At 46.2% G+C, this 16,437-nt stretch overlaps 1 protein-coding gene across 2 annotated transcripts in view; it reads left to right on the top strand.

Moving 5' to 3' along the window:
- The first annotated feature begins 14,286 nt into the window (after positions 1-14,286).
- OTULINL (OTU deubiquitinase with linear linkage specificity like) overlaps positions 14,287-16,437 on the top strand; it is a 29,894-nt gene continuing 27,743 nt past the window's right edge. For both annotated transcript variants that reach the window (XM_042953011.1, XM_042953003.1), the window contains exon 1: positions 14,287-14,417. In XM_042953011.1, coding sequence (XP_042808945.1) covers positions 14,348-14,417 — 70 coding nt within the window. In that variant the 5' untranslated portion in view covers positions 14,287-14,347. The remainder of the gene's footprint in view (positions 14,418-16,437) is intronic.

Here is a 16,437-nt window from a genome sequence, read left to right as displayed (position 1 = left end):
ACTCTCAGGCTCGGGGAGCTCTGTGGATGGCCTGGGATATGCTTTTATGAGCCTGAATAGGACATATGCAGAAGCTGTGGGACTGGAATGACAGAGGGAAGATGTGGAGAGCTCACGACAGAGGCTTGCTCCTGGCAATGGATTTCAAGGACTCCCTCGTAGCAGTCATAATTACCTAATACAAGCCTAACGCTCTGTTAAATATGGAATCATGCTTAAGTCATAGTTAAGCCCAAGATATATGCATATACTTTAGGAGCATGCAGTTTTATAGTTCTTGCCTGTCCATTATTCCTTGCCCCTTCTCTAGTAACAGATGGGCCTGTCCACACTGGGAACTATTAATCTCCTACCTGGTGGGACTGATAAATCCAGAGCCCTCACCATCCCGGGGCTCATGATCCAGAATGGCCCCCTGCAATGATACAGGCAATGATAGTTTCAGGAGAGTATGTGCATGTTAGGGGGGAGGGGGGGGCTAGGGGACCACAACTCATTCTCTAGGATTTCCATGGCCACTGGAAAAGAGAGACTCTTCTTTTGAGACTGTGTGCTAACGATCACATGAGGCTGGATCTGGAGAGAGAGAGCCAGAGCCAGAGGATAATGACATGACATCGATTGTTGTGTAACAGTTATGCTTGGAGCCAGAGCTATCCCTTAGACCTCCCAGTTAGTAGAGTGAAGAAATTCCCTTCTCAGCACACGCTAGTTCTGACTGGGATTCTGTCGTTCGCAACCGCGAGGTCCTGACTTACACATTAGAATTAGATAACACTGCATGATGCGGGTTCGCTTTTCTCATACAGATCTTTTGTCCTCAGAACTCCTCCCGAGCCATTAGAGACGGTGGTCTAGACCAGAGGGTTCCCCAATTATCCCCCTCGTGGTTCTGAAGTTCATCCGGGGCAGAAAGGCAAGCAGCAATCCTCTCTGGTGGTTTACACAAGTCAGGAATATTCTCTTGGCCCTCAGGCAGAACGGATAGCATCACAAATATCCCGTGCATTATTGGCAGGACTTTGGAGGACCGAGATCAAAGAGAAAGGGTCAGGGAGTCAGTCTCAAAGATTGCATGCAGCAAGAAAAGAAGGCCTCAGAATATCAAGTTCCTGAAAAATGGAAACTTTCTGTTTTTCCCTGGCACAAATTCATGCACACATATTCATGCACACATGGCTGTTATTTTTAAGATGTTTAAAATTGTAAGTACTGAGATCTCAGCCCTGCCCTTGAATATGATGTGCTGAAGGGCTTGGGGCCAGAGCCTGGGTCCTCCCAGCTCACGGGCTGCCTTCCCTTTAGCCCCAGCATGGACATAAAGACCTCTCCTTGCGTCGTTCCGTTGCAAAGAGGTTGCTTTTAATGAAAACTTGTTTTTTCTTGCCTTTTTCTCCCTCTATATCATTAAGTTGCTCCGTATTCATACTTATTTTTTTTCCATTTTTTAAATGTTTATTTTTGAGAGAGAGAGAGAGAGAGCGAGGCAGAGAGAGAGGGAGACAGAGGATCCAAAGTAGGCTCCATGCTGACATACAGAGACTTAATATGTATTTTATTTCTTGTGCTTATGTGCTAACTTATTTTCATGCAATAAGACAATTGATTAATTTTGATGGTCACAACACAACTCACACTTCTGGGTTTCTCAGGGACTACTGATTAGGTCACATTTTTCCAAAACACATACTGTTTGATATATTGATATATATATATATATATATATATATATATATATATATATATGGTATATGATATATATATATATGTGCATATATATATATGTTTGTTTGTTTGTTTATTTGTTTAATGTAGGCTCTGCATCCAACCTGGGGCTTGCCTGAGATCAAGAGTCAAGTGCTCTACTGACTAAGCCAGCCAGGTACCCCTGAAATTTATATTTTTAACAAAGGTATATTTACATATATTCCCTATACATCTATAAAATAGTAGAACATATGGTTGTCTGTAAATACACATTTTTCTCTGTTGTTGAAAAAACAAATTCAACCAAGCAAATTTGAAGATCTAACGGCTTTATTTGCATTTCATGAATCGGGCAGCATCTTATCTAGCAAGTGGTGGGGAGCTCCAAAGGGGTACAGCAAGGGAAAGGCAGGACAAGGAAGTTGTGGACAGAAAGAAGGATTATTTTGGGTGAGGTCACCTTCCTTTGGGGACAAAAGGGTCTTATTAGGTGGATACTTCTTCCTTTGGGGGATGGAGAGCGTCCATGTGACAGGTTAGCCTACTGGTGCTGACCAGAAAATTCCTGACTGACCAGTTACAACTACATTTCTGGGGGAGGTTTAAATTGTAGGGGCGCCTGGGTGGCGCAGTCGGTTAAGCGTCCGACTTCAGCCAGGTCACGATCTCGCGGTCCGTGAGTTCGAGCCCCGCGTCAGGCTCTGGGCTGATGGCTCGGAGCCTGGAGCCTGTTTCCGATTCTGTGTCTCCCTCTCTCTGCCCCTCCCCCGTTCATGCTCTGTCTCTCTCTGTCCCAAAAATAAAAAAAAAAAAAAAAAAAGAAATTGTAATTAGGTTGGTATTAAGCCCCAGTTTCATGACATGGCCCAACAGAAGTGACGCCATTTTGGGTTTATGGCTTTCTTTTTAACACGATATGCGTATTTACTATACATTAAAAGCTTTTAACAACGGCAAAACTCCCAAGCTTCTTGCTCTAAAATTTCAACTCTTGTCCTATGCTTCTGGTATTTCTTTCACATTTCTAAATAATATGCTTTTTCTGCTGTTTATCATTTTAGACATTATCTTTTGACTTCCTGTTACAATAGATGAAAATGTGTGTCTGTTGCTCCCTCCCACAATTTTATCTCCTCCCCCCCCCCATTCTACCAATATGGTATTGTCACAATTTTTTAAACCTTATTATGACTATGTCGGTATTGTTCATTGCTGAGCCAAGGAGTGTGATGTAACAGACGTTTCCCTTCTTGTACGACTGTTTGTTCTTCCTGGAGTTCATTGCCTTACTTTGTTCACTTGCTTGGTTTTTTTATGTGCCAAACATACTTTTTTTCCGAGTGTGCCATCAGGTCTGCCGGGTGCCTACTATATTATTTTCCAAATGCTCAAATGCATTAATACACAACCAATCCCTGTTTTCTCCCTGGAGCCTTCCCTTCCGGAATTCTCTGGTTTCCTGTCCCCACTAAACCGATTGATCTCTAGACTGGCTGCACAGCTGTCATCTAGGGACTTCCCTCAGCCACACTCGGTGGTGTTATCAAGGCTCTCTGTCTCTTTCTATTGTCTGGGTTGTCCTCAGGTCACACTTTATACAATAAATGGTTATATAAAGCCACCCTTGCCGCAGATCCTAACAAACGAAGGTACCAGAATACGCCACCTCAAAATATGCTTCTTTGACATATAGATTATTTTGAGCTAAAGACCTTTGAGAGTCAGCAGATGCAGGAAAAGCTCCTTTACAAAAGCTTCCTTTTGTAAAGGAAATGTACATTTACAAAGGACATTTCCATTTGTCAAGAGGTATCTCTCTCAAGTACCAGGAGGAGGTGGATCTTAACAACTCTTACCAATGAAGAAGGCACTAACTTAAATCTGTATAACAAACCTCACTAAACCACCCTTTTCTGTCATTTTCGGTCACCTTTCTATAATTTGCCTCCCTTGCCCAGAAGCCCCAACCCCCTTTCCCTCTGTTGAGCCTCAGATGGTACATAAGCCCAAATCCTAACCTCCTCCTTGGGTTACTCATCACTGAGTGTTCCCATGTGTGTTGGCCATGCATATTTGAATAAATATGTTTGTTTTTCTCATGTTAATCTGTCTTTTGCCTGTCTGATTTATAGGACCCCAGCTGGCGCACCTAAGATAAGTGAAGGAAAAATATTTTTCCCCTCTCCAATACTAGCCCTAGTGGAAAGTGACTTCTTTATTCTAATGTCCATATTCCAAACCCAGGGAAGTCTTCAATTGGCTTTGTGTGGGTCACTGACCCTTTGTTGACCAGAAGAGATGAGGGTGCTCTAATGGCCTTGTGATTGTGTCCCCTTTAAGACAACATGGAACCCAGGAGAGGTGGGTGTTCCCTTAAAGGAGCCCAGGCTACCCATCCGAGCGGGTGTCCACTGTAGTGCTGAACCAAGAAAAGACAGATGGAGAGCCATTAACTTGGGGGCCAGAGGACCAGAGCTTCATTCTTGGCTGTACCTACCACATGGTTGAAGAAACCTCCCTGGTGGTCTAGTGGTTAGGATTGGGCGCTCTCTCCCAATTGGTTGAATGAGCCAAGGAAAATTGATTGGCCTCTCTTCACTGTCCATTTCCTTCAAAGGAGGGATCTAGAATAGAGTTGGTGATATAGCCCAGGGTTCTAAAATCTTACACTCTTGTCCAATGAGACCTTATATTACAAAGGGTTCTCTGCCTTGCACCTACCTAGGTGTAGATCGTAAAACAACAATGGAAAAGCAAAGTAGAACCATAAAGTAAATGGTCCCATACAATAATTAAACATTGATTAAATTTTTACTATGGGTCAGGCATTGTTGAATGTTTTATATGGATTATCACGTTTTTGATTTCCATGAATTCTTTCTTATTCTCTGATCCAATTTCAAAGCATCTTGTTATAGCTCTGTGACTCAGTTTCCTCATCTGTAAAAGAGGGATACTAATCTCACCTACTTTGTGAGGTTTTGGTGAGGATTAAGTGGGATGATGCACACAAAGCCCTGAGATAATATAATAATCAATCAGCATAATGTATTAATAATCAGTATAATTATCAATCAATAATCAACTGATACATACTGCCAAGATTATTATTAGCTATTCTTCTTCTTGGTTTTCTCTATAGTGGGCATCTGTTCAGTAATCTTTCTCCACCTACCCTTTCTAACCCAAAAATGTGATGTAATTTTCTTTTCTTTTCTTTTCTTTTTCTTTTTCTTTTTCTCTTTCTTTTTTTTTTTTTTTTTTTTTTTTTTTTTTTTTTGCCTACTGGTATTTCTTTGATTTGATGTGTCCTTCTTTTTTAATTCCTCTGGTCACTGGAGGTTGGAAGTGACAATTAATGCACTCGGGCTGTTTGCCACTGTTAACCACTGTCTACCCGTTTTTGGCTTTTGGCATTTTAAGTTCCTTTTTCATCTTGTTTTTTTCTAACCCATGATGTTTCTCAAAGACTACACTTAATTGCGTGAGCTTTCTCTTCCTCATCAAATAAAGTGTGAATAACCAAACGTAAAATTCCCAGCATCATGTCTGGAGCAGAGGGAGGGCTGGATGAGGATTAGCCACACTCCCTTCCTCATCTTATCCTCTTTATCTGAATACATCCCATGATTTCTGGCTCCAGGTAGCCATAAAGAAGCTCCATTCTGAACTGGGCAACTGGTAGAAGCAGGGCGCCTCCTCTCACTTTGTGAACGGGTAGAATCCCAGCAGGGTTTACATTATGGGCAGAGACAGAGGGTGGAGCTATGTGTAAGGGTCTTCTATCATATGGTGCGGCTTTAAACCGTGGTTGAAGATCGCAGGGGCATGAGTGAACCAAAGGCTTCTTTGTCGGTGTGTTGTCCAAAAAAGGATAGGTCGTATCAACAATGAGTTCCCAAGAGCTCTTGTCATTGGCGCATCCATTCATTCTGCAAGTTTTCACTGAGCGATTGCAGTGTGCTAGGAGCTGGGGACACCACGGGGCACGAGACAGATGAAGTCCACACTTCCTTGAGTGGCTTGTCCCACTGGTGCAGGGTGAAAGACCTTTGCCTGCCATTGGGAATTATTTTAGCACCATATATATGTTATGCCAACTTAACAGATCTTCCTAACTCCCTTCTCTATTGCCACCCACCCCTTCAACCCCCCCACCTACCACAGCATAGAGACTGAGAAAGCCAAAAATCATGTTTCCCCAGCTTCCCCTGCGGTCAGGGTCATTAGCTGCTTGACATCATTTTCTACAATGTCCCTTAAGGAGTTGTCTGCTGGGGGCTTCTGGGAAGGGTAATGTAGCTGGTGCTGCCTCTTCCCCTTCTTCCTTCCCTGAATTTGAACACAATGCTTAGAGCCTCAACAGCTTTCATGTCGGAAGGACCGCGAGAGTCACGGGGTCAAGAAGCGGAACCAAGGCAACAATGCCTGCCTCTGGACTTCCTGTGACCTGACACGCTTATTCATTTTAGCCACTGTAATTTAAGTTTGTCGTTAGTCATAGCTGGAAACATTCTTAACTGACACACCGAGATAGCAATCAACGTAACCCCCCTTTACTTTTCCTTTCCTTCTGAAAATGAAATTTCACAAACGTTCCCACACGGAATATTCTTTTAAAAATTTAAATTGCTATTGGGTGGCCGTTACTTAATATTTCTGACACAAACTTCTCCCATTTAGGGATTTTTATGGAGTAGAAAACCAATCCGGCGGCAGAAAGTCCTGTCAAGGTCTGTCAGCTTCGAGTTCAGATTCCAAAGTAGGGCTTGACAATTCCAAGAACCACCACATGGCTGCTTTCTTGAGCAGAGGCGTGGGGGTGTGCCTCCAACATGGGTGGAGCAGGAAGTCTCCTCGAAGCCTCTCGGTGAAAGGGAAGAACACAAATGCCCAGCGAGACACAGACATCATCATCATCAACTCCCAACCCCACGAGGTTTCATGAAAAACCATGCCAGACACTGCAGGATTATTGTTCCTCATGGAAACTCAACTCGGAAGGCCACGGAAACTCCAAGGGCAGCAACAGCTGGTGTAATGGTAGGAATCCCAATATCATAGGGCAGGGAGTCAGCAAATTACATCTCACAGGCCAAATGTGGCCCAGCGCCTGTCCTTGTGAGGCTTGTGAGTTGAGCGTGCCTTTTACATTTATAAATGGTTGAAAAGTAACAGAAAGAAGCATAAGATTTTGTGACGTGAACATTATATAAAATTTGAATTTCAGTGTTCCTAAGTAAAGTTTTATTGGAATGCGGCCATGTCATGTATTTACAAGTTATCTAGGGCTGCGTCCGTGACCCAATGGCAGAGCTGAGCAGTGAAGAGTCTGTAGCTCACAAATGCACAAATATTTACTCTGTGGCCCTTTACAGAAAGTTTGCCTGCCCCATTACAGAATTTAGGGCCTGAGCAACGACCTATTCCACAAGAAACATCAATAGTGTATCCAATCTCAACCTCATGGGGCGCCTGGGTGGCTCAATCAGTTAAGCATCCGACTTCAGCTCAGGTCATGATCTCACGGTTCGTGAGTTCAAGCCCCACGTGGGGCTCTGTGCTGACAGCCCAGAGCCTGGAGCCTGCTTCAGATCCTGTCGCTGTCTCTCTCTGCCCCTCCCTCCCCTGCTCTCACACTGTCTCTCCCTCTCTCTTTCTCAAATATAAATAAACATTCAAAAAAAAAAAAATCTCAACCTCCAGTAAAAGGGTCAAAACAAGGAGGAAAGATTCTCTACAACACAGAAAAGTCTCCTCAGTTTCTTAAGGAATCATGCAGCAAAACAGTATTTAAAAATTATGCCAGTAATATATAATTTTGGAAAATTTAGAAAATGCTGAAAAGTACATAGATAATCTTATCACCCACGGTAACAACTATTAATATTTTGGGCTTTGTTCTTCCAATATTTTTCTGTGAATAAATATTTCTTCCTAAAAAACTTGGCTGCATACCCTATATTAGTATTATTTCACTTGCAACTGATAGGAAACTTATCTTAAGTAGGCTTATGCTAAAAAAGAGTAGGGGGAGGAAGGGGAGTGTTTTGGCTCATGTAACTGCAAGATACAGGAGTATTACTGCTTTGGGCTAAATCTAGAGCTTAATGTAATAAGGCTCTTTCTCCCTCTCTTGTTTCTACTTCCTCCATACACATCTCAATATTGGGAGAGCTCTTTCCTCATAGTGACAAAAGGGCTGCAGATCTCCCCATTATAGTTCTAATCCACACAACAGCAACTCCCTACAGGAGCAAAGAGCATTTCTTTCTCCCCAGAGAAACAAATATGAGACTTCCCAGTGTCATTCAATATTTTTGACACCATGAGTTTTTTTTATTTGCTGCCTGGTACATAATCATTTAGACGCGCCACCCATTTGCAAGCCAACCTGTTCGAGGAAATGCTCATCTCCGAATCGTAATTACAGGATTAGATGAGGTCTGAGAAATCATCCAGTACATTCTATGCCTTTACAGGAAAGAAAATTGAGATGCAGAAAGGATAAGTGATTTCCCATTATCATTCCAGTAATCAATGGTGGGGAGCCAGATCTAGATAGTTCTAAAGATTGACTCTCTTCCACCAGCTACTCTCTCTTAGATATCACCCCGAAGCAAAATTTGAGGCTAGAAAAGCAGTAACCTAATGGAATGGGCCTGCCCAGGTATCCTGAAGAATAAATGAGTCAGAGAAAAAGAGCGCTCTGATTTTCTTCCCTAGCCCTCAGTTTGCTTCTAAAAATGGAAGGTGGTGTGGGGTAGACAAAGCCACAAAGGCTCCAGTTTGTTTGTTCCTCTTTAACTAAATATAAAAATATGCTTTGTTGGTGAACCAGAGCTGCAAGCCCAGTAAAACATCCAAAAGTTTTAGAGACTGTGTCTCTCCGTATATTTTTACTTCACCTTCAAATTATACAGAGAATTTGTTTTTTCATTTGTATGTTCATGTGGCCAGGCTCCTGCTTGCTGTCCCTGCCATCTTAAAAAGCTTAGCAGGCATGAGGGAGGAAGTGCCATCAGAGGAAGGCAAATTTACGGACGAGGACCTCGGAGTGCTCGGAGCCCCTTTGTAGAGGAAGAGAAGGAATCCGTCTGCAGACTGAGTCTGGTGATGAGGAGACCATGGAGACCATTGAGGAGACCAATGGTGAGCCATTGAAGGCAGGCGTGATTCCTGCACGCTGCATCCTGCAAGCACTCATTCAGTGTCCACCAGACCTTGAACGGAAGACCCAGGGGACACAGATCTAGGTCTTAGGGTCAAGTGTGGAGCAAGATGAGGACGTGGGCCGGTAGCTTCTGGCATCCCGGGTGCTGTGGGAACAGCAGGAATGCACAGGAGGGCGGAGCCTCGGTGCCGACTCCTCTAGGTTGGCCTGGAATTGCTTCCCAAAGGAGAACAGCCTGGAGCACGGCTGGGAGAGACCACTGCAGTTAGCCAGGGGACGGGAGAGGGAAAGCCCACGCTTGATCAAAGCCCAGAAGTGGGAAGCAAGCCCAGCTCTATGCAAACTGCCGGCAGGACAGGTGTCCGGAATTTGGGGAAGAGTGAAGCCATCGAATTTGCTAAAAATAAACAAAATAAGGAAACGCTAAGTTCTGGTCTGGACCTACACAAAATTGCGAAGTTCTTTTCCACACACACCACCCCCTCATCTTTCAGTTCCCTTTACAGCTCTCAGCTCTCCTTTATCCTATTAGCCAGCTCTTAGGCTCCCTTGGCACTCTCCTTATCAACATCTGCTCTTAGAAAGATCCAAGGCTTAGTGATATTAAGGTGTAGATGACTGATAGGATAGCGTTGTGATTTAGTTGATTGGTATCCTTTTTACAGTGGACAAAATCCCAGACCAAGGAACACATTTTGAATTGTCCCATTTGCTGAAAAAAGGTCATCCAGAGAATGGAGCTGCCTGCTGGTTGATCTAGGCAATCAGAGGCTCCTCGGGCCCCTCGCACCCAGTGTTTGGAACACGGTTGTCCCACGGTGGGAGCTGTTCCAAGGACAGAGCCTGGAGAGAGCAAGGTGGCGAGAGTACCGTCTGGACCGTATGCGTAGCTGAACCCAATCAAGGCCTCTTTATAAACTTTTAAGATTTGGCAGGTGGGTGCAGAGATCCAATCATGTGGCAGCCGCCCAAGACAAGCCTCACAAGTAAGTTCCCTTGTCTATTAACAGTGCCACCTAGCAGTCTGGAGTGGCCTCCCTCTTCCTCTGGCCTCTCCTTGTCTTCTGTTTCCGGGGTCAGTTTGGGAAGTAACAGCAGGAGGTCCCAGCATGGACAGCGTAAAGGCCCCAGGGGGGGAGTCACAGGAGCGTCCAGTGCCCTCTGGACAGCTTCAGGCTCTCCTTCTGCTCCTGCCATGTTGGCATCTCTCTCAAGGACTCTCCTGGCTTCCCAGCCTGGTTGAGCGTTACACCTTGGCTTCCCCATTCCAGCCTTGACCCTCTGGATTTCTCCGCACCGGTTGTGCAATGACAGTTTGGGCCTTGGTTTCACCCTCGTCTCTGTCCTCACAGCATGGACTCACCCTCATGCTGTGCTGGGGGCATCTCGCCAGGGCTGGGGAGGGGGGTGGGGAGCGGCACGTTGCAGGGTAGACCATGTTTCTCCTAGGCTCAGCTCGTTTAGGAAGAAGATCAGATGTGCCTTTCAGGAACTCATTGAGTTCCTGGAAAGTGATTTTTTTGGGGTGTGTGTGTGTGGGGGGGTACTTTCCATATGGACTTGGAGGCTGGGTTCAAATACCAAGTTGCCATTTACTAGCTGAATGACCTAGTGCTAGATACTTAGATACTTTATACCCTCTGTGACTCAGCTCCTTTGTCTGTACATTGGGAATAATAATCGTCTATATCTCAAATGGGGGGTTGAATTAATTCATACATAAAGAGCACTGAACAGAGCCCTTCATCAGTGCTCAGTTATCACACATTGCCATGTGTGATCTGCCATCATCAACATCTTCACCACCACCACAAACACCTAGTAACGTCTTCACATTTCCTCTATTGAAGAAACTCATCTAGGGGCGCCTGGGTGGCTCCGTCGGTTAAGCATCCAACTTCGGCTCAGGTCATGATCTCATGGTTTGTGAGTTCGAGCACCGCATCAGGCTCTGTGCTCACAGCTTGGAGCCTGGAGCCTGCTTCAGATTCTCTCTCCCTCTCTCTCTCTCTCAAAATAAATTAAAAAATATTTGAAAAAAAATGATCTGGGGTGCTTGGGTGGCTCAGTTGGTTAAGTGTGGAACTCTTGATTTCGTCTTAGGTCATGATCTCATGATTTCGCGGGCCCAAGACCTGCATCAGGCTGTACACTGACAGCAAGGAGCCTGCTTGGGATTCTCTCTGTCTCCTTTCTCTCTGCTCCTCCCCACCCTCTCAAAATCAATAAGCTTAAAAAACAAAACTGGCCCCACTCGATTTTGGAATAAAAATTTTTGTACTAATTCGGGGACTCCATGTAAATAAGAAGCAACATATGCTCAGTTACAATGCAAGAGGGAAGTAGACAGAAGGGTTTCTCAGATTTTAATTTTTATGGATATCAACAATGATGGTGTAATGTTCGCAAAGACAATGAATAGTCAAATAACTTAAATGACTTTCTCCACAGAAGATATACAAATGTCTAATAAGCACATAAAAAGATACTCAGCATCCTTAATCACTTCGTACCCATTAGGATGGCTATTATTAAAAAAAAAAATAGAAAACGACGTGTTGGCAAGGATGTGGAGAAATTGGAACCCTATGCATTGTTGGTGGGAGTGTTTTCTGCTGTGGAAAATAGTGTGGCTCTTCTTCAAAAAGTTAAGAATTGCCATATGATTCAGCAATTCTACTTCTAGGTTTACACCCAAAAGAATTGAAAGCAGAAACTCATAAATAGGTTATTTGTACACCTATGTTCATAGCAGCATTATTTACAATAGCCAAAATGAGGAAGCAACCCAACTGTCCATTGATGAATGAATGAAGAAACAAAGCGTGATCTATCTACCTAAAATGAAATATACAATTCAGCTTTAAAAAGAAGGAAATTCTTTCTTTCTTAAGTTTATTTATTTATTTTGAGAAACAGAGCGAGAAAGAGAGAGAGCACGAGTGGGGGAGGGGCGGGGAGAGAAGGAGAAAGAGAGAATCCCAAGCAGGCTCCGCACCATCAACAGAGCCCGATGTGGGGCTCAAACCCATGAACCGCAAGATCATGACCTGAGCCGAAACCAAGAGTCAGATCCTCAAACCGACTGAGCCACCCAGACGCCCTTAAAAAGAAAGAAATTCTGGCATATGCTACAACATGGCTGAATCGTCAAGACATTATTATGCTAAGTGACATAAGCCAGTCACAAAAAGACAAATACTGTGTGATTCCACTTATATGAGGTAGCTAGTGTGGTCACATTCAGAAAGTAGTCAAAGACAGAGAGTAGAATGATGTTTGCTAGGGGCTGGGGATGAAGGAGGAGGAAGAATGGGGAGTTATGGTTTAATATTTGTGGGGCGTTTTCATTTTGTTTTGTTAAGACATGTAGTAAATCACACTTGGGTAGACCAGAAAGCCAAAATCTCTATGTGTAGTCACATACTTTATTTGGCTCATATTTATATGGTGTTTATTATGGGCCAAGCATTACTCTAAGGGAATTGGACATATTTAATCACTTCACGCCCAAAACAACCTCATGGGGAAGGTACTCCCAGAAGCCCCATTTTATAGGTGAGGAAACTGAGACACGGAAATGTTCAATAATTGTACAAGACCATGTGGCTAGTACACAGGCAAGCCAGGCAGTCTGGCTCCAAGGTCTAGGTCTGTAAGTACAGTACCATTTTAAGAGGCCTCCCGCTCAGCTTTTGGAGTAACAATGAACATCACAGCAAACCACAAAATCCTGACCGTGAATTATTTGAAAGGATTTTGGCTGAGTCCGAACAGCTGTGTTCATAAATATTATCTCGTGGGAGGAGGGCAAGGTTACTGGCTAATTTGTTTTGTGGTAAAGGACTTCAGTAAATTTTATTTTATTATGCCACAAGAAATTAGTTCTGGTATTTTCAGCTTCCAGAATAGACAATTTTACTCATCACTGCTTATAACCTTGTTTAGGTTGTAATTAGGCACAGCAATTTTAAGCCCTTTACTTTGTATGAGTAACACGGCTCAGTACACGCAAGTCATGGTTTATGGCTGCAGAAAACTACCCCTCTAAGTTAAAATTTGATTTGGATAAAAGGTTGTTTGTTTTTTTTAAACATGCAGCAGAGTTTGGGAACATTTTTATTATCTTTTGTGAATCATGGGTTGCAGAATGATGGGGTGGTTGAGAGATCAGACCTTGGTTCAACCTCCGCATTAGCATTTACCCCCCCTCAGTTTCCTCATCTGCAAACCGGAGGTAGTAACCTACCGCATGGGCAAGTGTGAGGATTAAGCGAAATAATATGTAAAATAATACATAAAAGGATTATCCAAGTGCCTGGCCTGATGTCAGCTGTCAGTAAATGCCTCGCATTATATTAACTCCTGTTGCTCTTAGAATTTTGCCAGAATTCCCAAAGACCTGTGATCCTTTGCTCTGACATTCAGAAAAGGGGAAAGTGATTCAATTCCTCGACATTGACCTAAGTATACTGGAGCCACCGAAGATTCCAGAGTGTTTTCCACGTCTTTCTTTAGTTACGGAGTTTGTTTCAAAAGGTGCCAAAACATGCCACACGCAAATCTGTTTCTGTCTGGAATTGTGTATATTGGAGAAAAAGGAAGTGTTCATCAGGACTTCCATTTTCTTCCCTTTTCTTCCGAGAAAGGGTCCCTCTGAATAGAAAACCAGGGGCAAAAGAACCTTGTTGTGAGCGCCTTTTTATTGTTGAGCTGTTTATTTTTTTCTTTTTGATAACCCACTTTATCAGAAGATTAATCTTGTCAATAACGCACATATTCCGGCTACTAAGGTACACTGTGACTTCTGAGTAAGCATAACCGTTCTGCTGACCTAGGGGAAAATAAAGATTTTTAAAAAAATGTGCCCTAAGTAGTGGAAGAGGCCCTGGGCCGACAGCAACATCTGGATTCCAGTCTGGCCCTCCCATGGCCGTGACCCAGCAGCGGGTTCTTGTCTCGCCAGGGATGGCAATCCTTCTGCACCCTCGCCGTGGAGAGGGAAAAGGCACCTGTCCCTCTCCCCCATCATCCCACGCACCACGTTTCTTTGATTCCCACTCAATGGGCTTTCGATGTAAAGTGCCAGGGAGGTCGCGGGATCCGTCCAGGTGGAAACCCCAGGACGTCTCCGGAGGAGCAGCGCCGGGAACCCAGGAGCGGCTTCCAGGCTGCGCGCACAGCGCCGGGAGCCCGAAGCTGCCGACGGTAGACCCCGTCTGTGCGCGGAGGCCCCGCCCATCTCCGCCCGAGAGCCCGCCCACCTCCGCCGCCGCCTCCCATTGGCGGCCCCGCGCGTCCGTCGGCCCCCGGGCTCCCCCGGGCGGGAGCGCCGAGCGCGCTCCCCACCCCGCGCCTCTCGAGCCAGCCAGCCGCGGGGAAGCGATCCCCGGCGCCGGCGGGCGGCCGCGGCGTCTGACTGACCGACGGAGGAGGCTCCGCGCCCGTCCGCAGCGCGCGGCCGGCATGGCGGCGCCGAGAAGCCCCCAGCGGGTGCGGGCGCGGGAGCGGGAGGGTCCTCGCGCCCCAACGGCAGGTGGGCGCCGGGCCGGGGGCGGGGAGGGGGCCCGCGGGCAGTCCCCCTGCGCGCTGAGGGTTGGAAGGTCCGGGGCGCCCCAGGGCAGGGGGCCGCAGCCTCAAAACACCCCCGGCAGCGTTGGGGCTGCCGTCGGGGACGGGGGTCGCGTCGCGTCTGAATGGGAACGCGCCCTCGGGAGGCAGATCTGTTTGGGTCGAGGCCGCGAGCGACCTGCCGAGGCAGGGAGGGCAGGTTCCTGGGAGGAGGGAGCCCGTCTGGTGGGCTGGAACGGGGTGGGGGGCTCAGGCAGCGGCCGGGGTCGGGCTCTGCCGCCGAGGAGGGGCAGCGTCCCCTTCTAGGTGTCCCCTCGGAGAACTTGATTGTTGTCGGGGTGGCGGGGGAAGTTGACGCGTTTCGCGCTTTGGTGGCGGAGGATGTGGCCCACACCTTCGCAGCAGTCGAGACTTGCTGAACAGCAGAGAAAAGCTGGCTGTTGAACAAAAATGTCACCAAGGACGGGAGCAGCAGCACAGAATGGCCCAGGTCGCGCGCACAAGTCTGGTCGCCGAGGTGGGGGCGCAGTCCCTGTGGCTGGGAGTCTCTGCTCCCTGCGTTGGTAGCTGGGGTAGGAGGGAAGGGTGTTTTCCTTCCCCCGCTTCAGCTGTGCCCTCCAGGCCCCGCTCCGAGGAGGGTGAACGTGGCTGCTTCTCAGTTACGAGCACGTTCCCGTTCCGTGTTTGTCTGGTGGCCCCCGCAGGGGTGGGTGTGAACCTGCCGGCGATTTGGGGGAGCGTGCTGATTCACAAGCGCCGAGTTTGGGCTGCAGATACGGCAGCGTTTATGGGAAGTTGGCAGGTGCCAGTACTGGTTATTGACTGGGGTTCTTGGTCCCAGCAGGAGCTTTTGATTCACACAGCAAGCTGTTGGGTGTGGTGGAAACAGTGCTGTTCTGGGAGTCTGGACATGAGTTCTAGACCTCATTCCGCCCAGGACTGTGTGCCTGGAAGCCACAGCCACTCTGGACTTCTACGTCCTCATGTTGGGGTAGCTGATCCATAAGGCCCCTCCCAGTCTAGAATTCTGTAATTGACTTACCTCCCAGCCTCAAAAGTTTGGAAATTGAACTCACTTTCAACCTTTCTGCACCCTGAATGATAATCGAATTAGCCAAATATTTCCTGTGGGTGTATTCATTTGAACTTTTCATGATGTGATTTTTTCCTCCCTTTCTCTTTGCCTTACTTTGGGAGAGAAAGCAAAGCTGGAAATGGAGGTAGGGCTCAGCAGGAGAAAGCTGGTTTGGGAGGCAAAAAGGTGCCTGCTCTGGACTTAAGCTAACAATCAGGAATTTTTCCTTCCAATGCATCAAGTTCAAGGTGTGCGAGCACTGGGAACTCAGAATTCTTTCCTCAGCTCCAGCCTGTGGGGACTGTGGTTCCTGTGCACAGTGCAAGAATCTGATTCAAGGATCAGGTTATGGAAAACTTTTTTTTCCCCTCCAAAACATAACCACATAACCTCTGAGGACTTAGGAGCATAGTTTCCCTTCTTTACCAGTCATGTTTGGAGGTGAAACTGTTTTCGAGTCCCTTGCCAAAGCTAGGATGGGAGCGAGTTGTTTTTACCTACCCCTCTTTTCGTAAGAGAGAGACCCAGATTCACTTCTGAAATCGTAGCAAAAGCTAACAAGTAACACTTGACAATAAAAACTAAATGGACAGCAACCGAAGGAAACTCACGGAAGGAGTAGGGGTGGAAAGCATTTTTTGGTAGCCAGTTTTACTGTTTCTTTTTCACTGGGTATTGAGACTCATGCACTGAACATCTGTGCGCCGTATTATGGGAAAGACACTGTCGGAATTGGAATACTAGACAGGGAAGTGGTGCCCAAGATGATTTGGTGCAATGCCCTGAGGCCCCAAGAAGACCCGGGAGGAAGCAGGAAGCAGGGGTGACCCGCCCACTGTAGGAGAAGCTCAAAATCCTTAGCATACCTTTGGCAGTCTGGTGTTTGAAGCGGGGATGTGTGCCCCACGTT

The sequence above is a fragment of the Panthera leo genome, chromosome A1 (genome assembly GCF_018350215.1).
Source record: "Panthera leo isolate Ple1 chromosome A1, P.leo_Ple1_pat1.1, whole genome shotgun sequence".
Taxonomy (NCBI): domain Eukaryota; kingdom Metazoa; phylum Chordata; class Mammalia; order Carnivora; family Felidae; genus Panthera; species Panthera leo.
The sequence above is the reverse complement of the archived record's forward strand: the minus strand, read 5'-3'. Positions and strand labels throughout refer to the sequence as shown.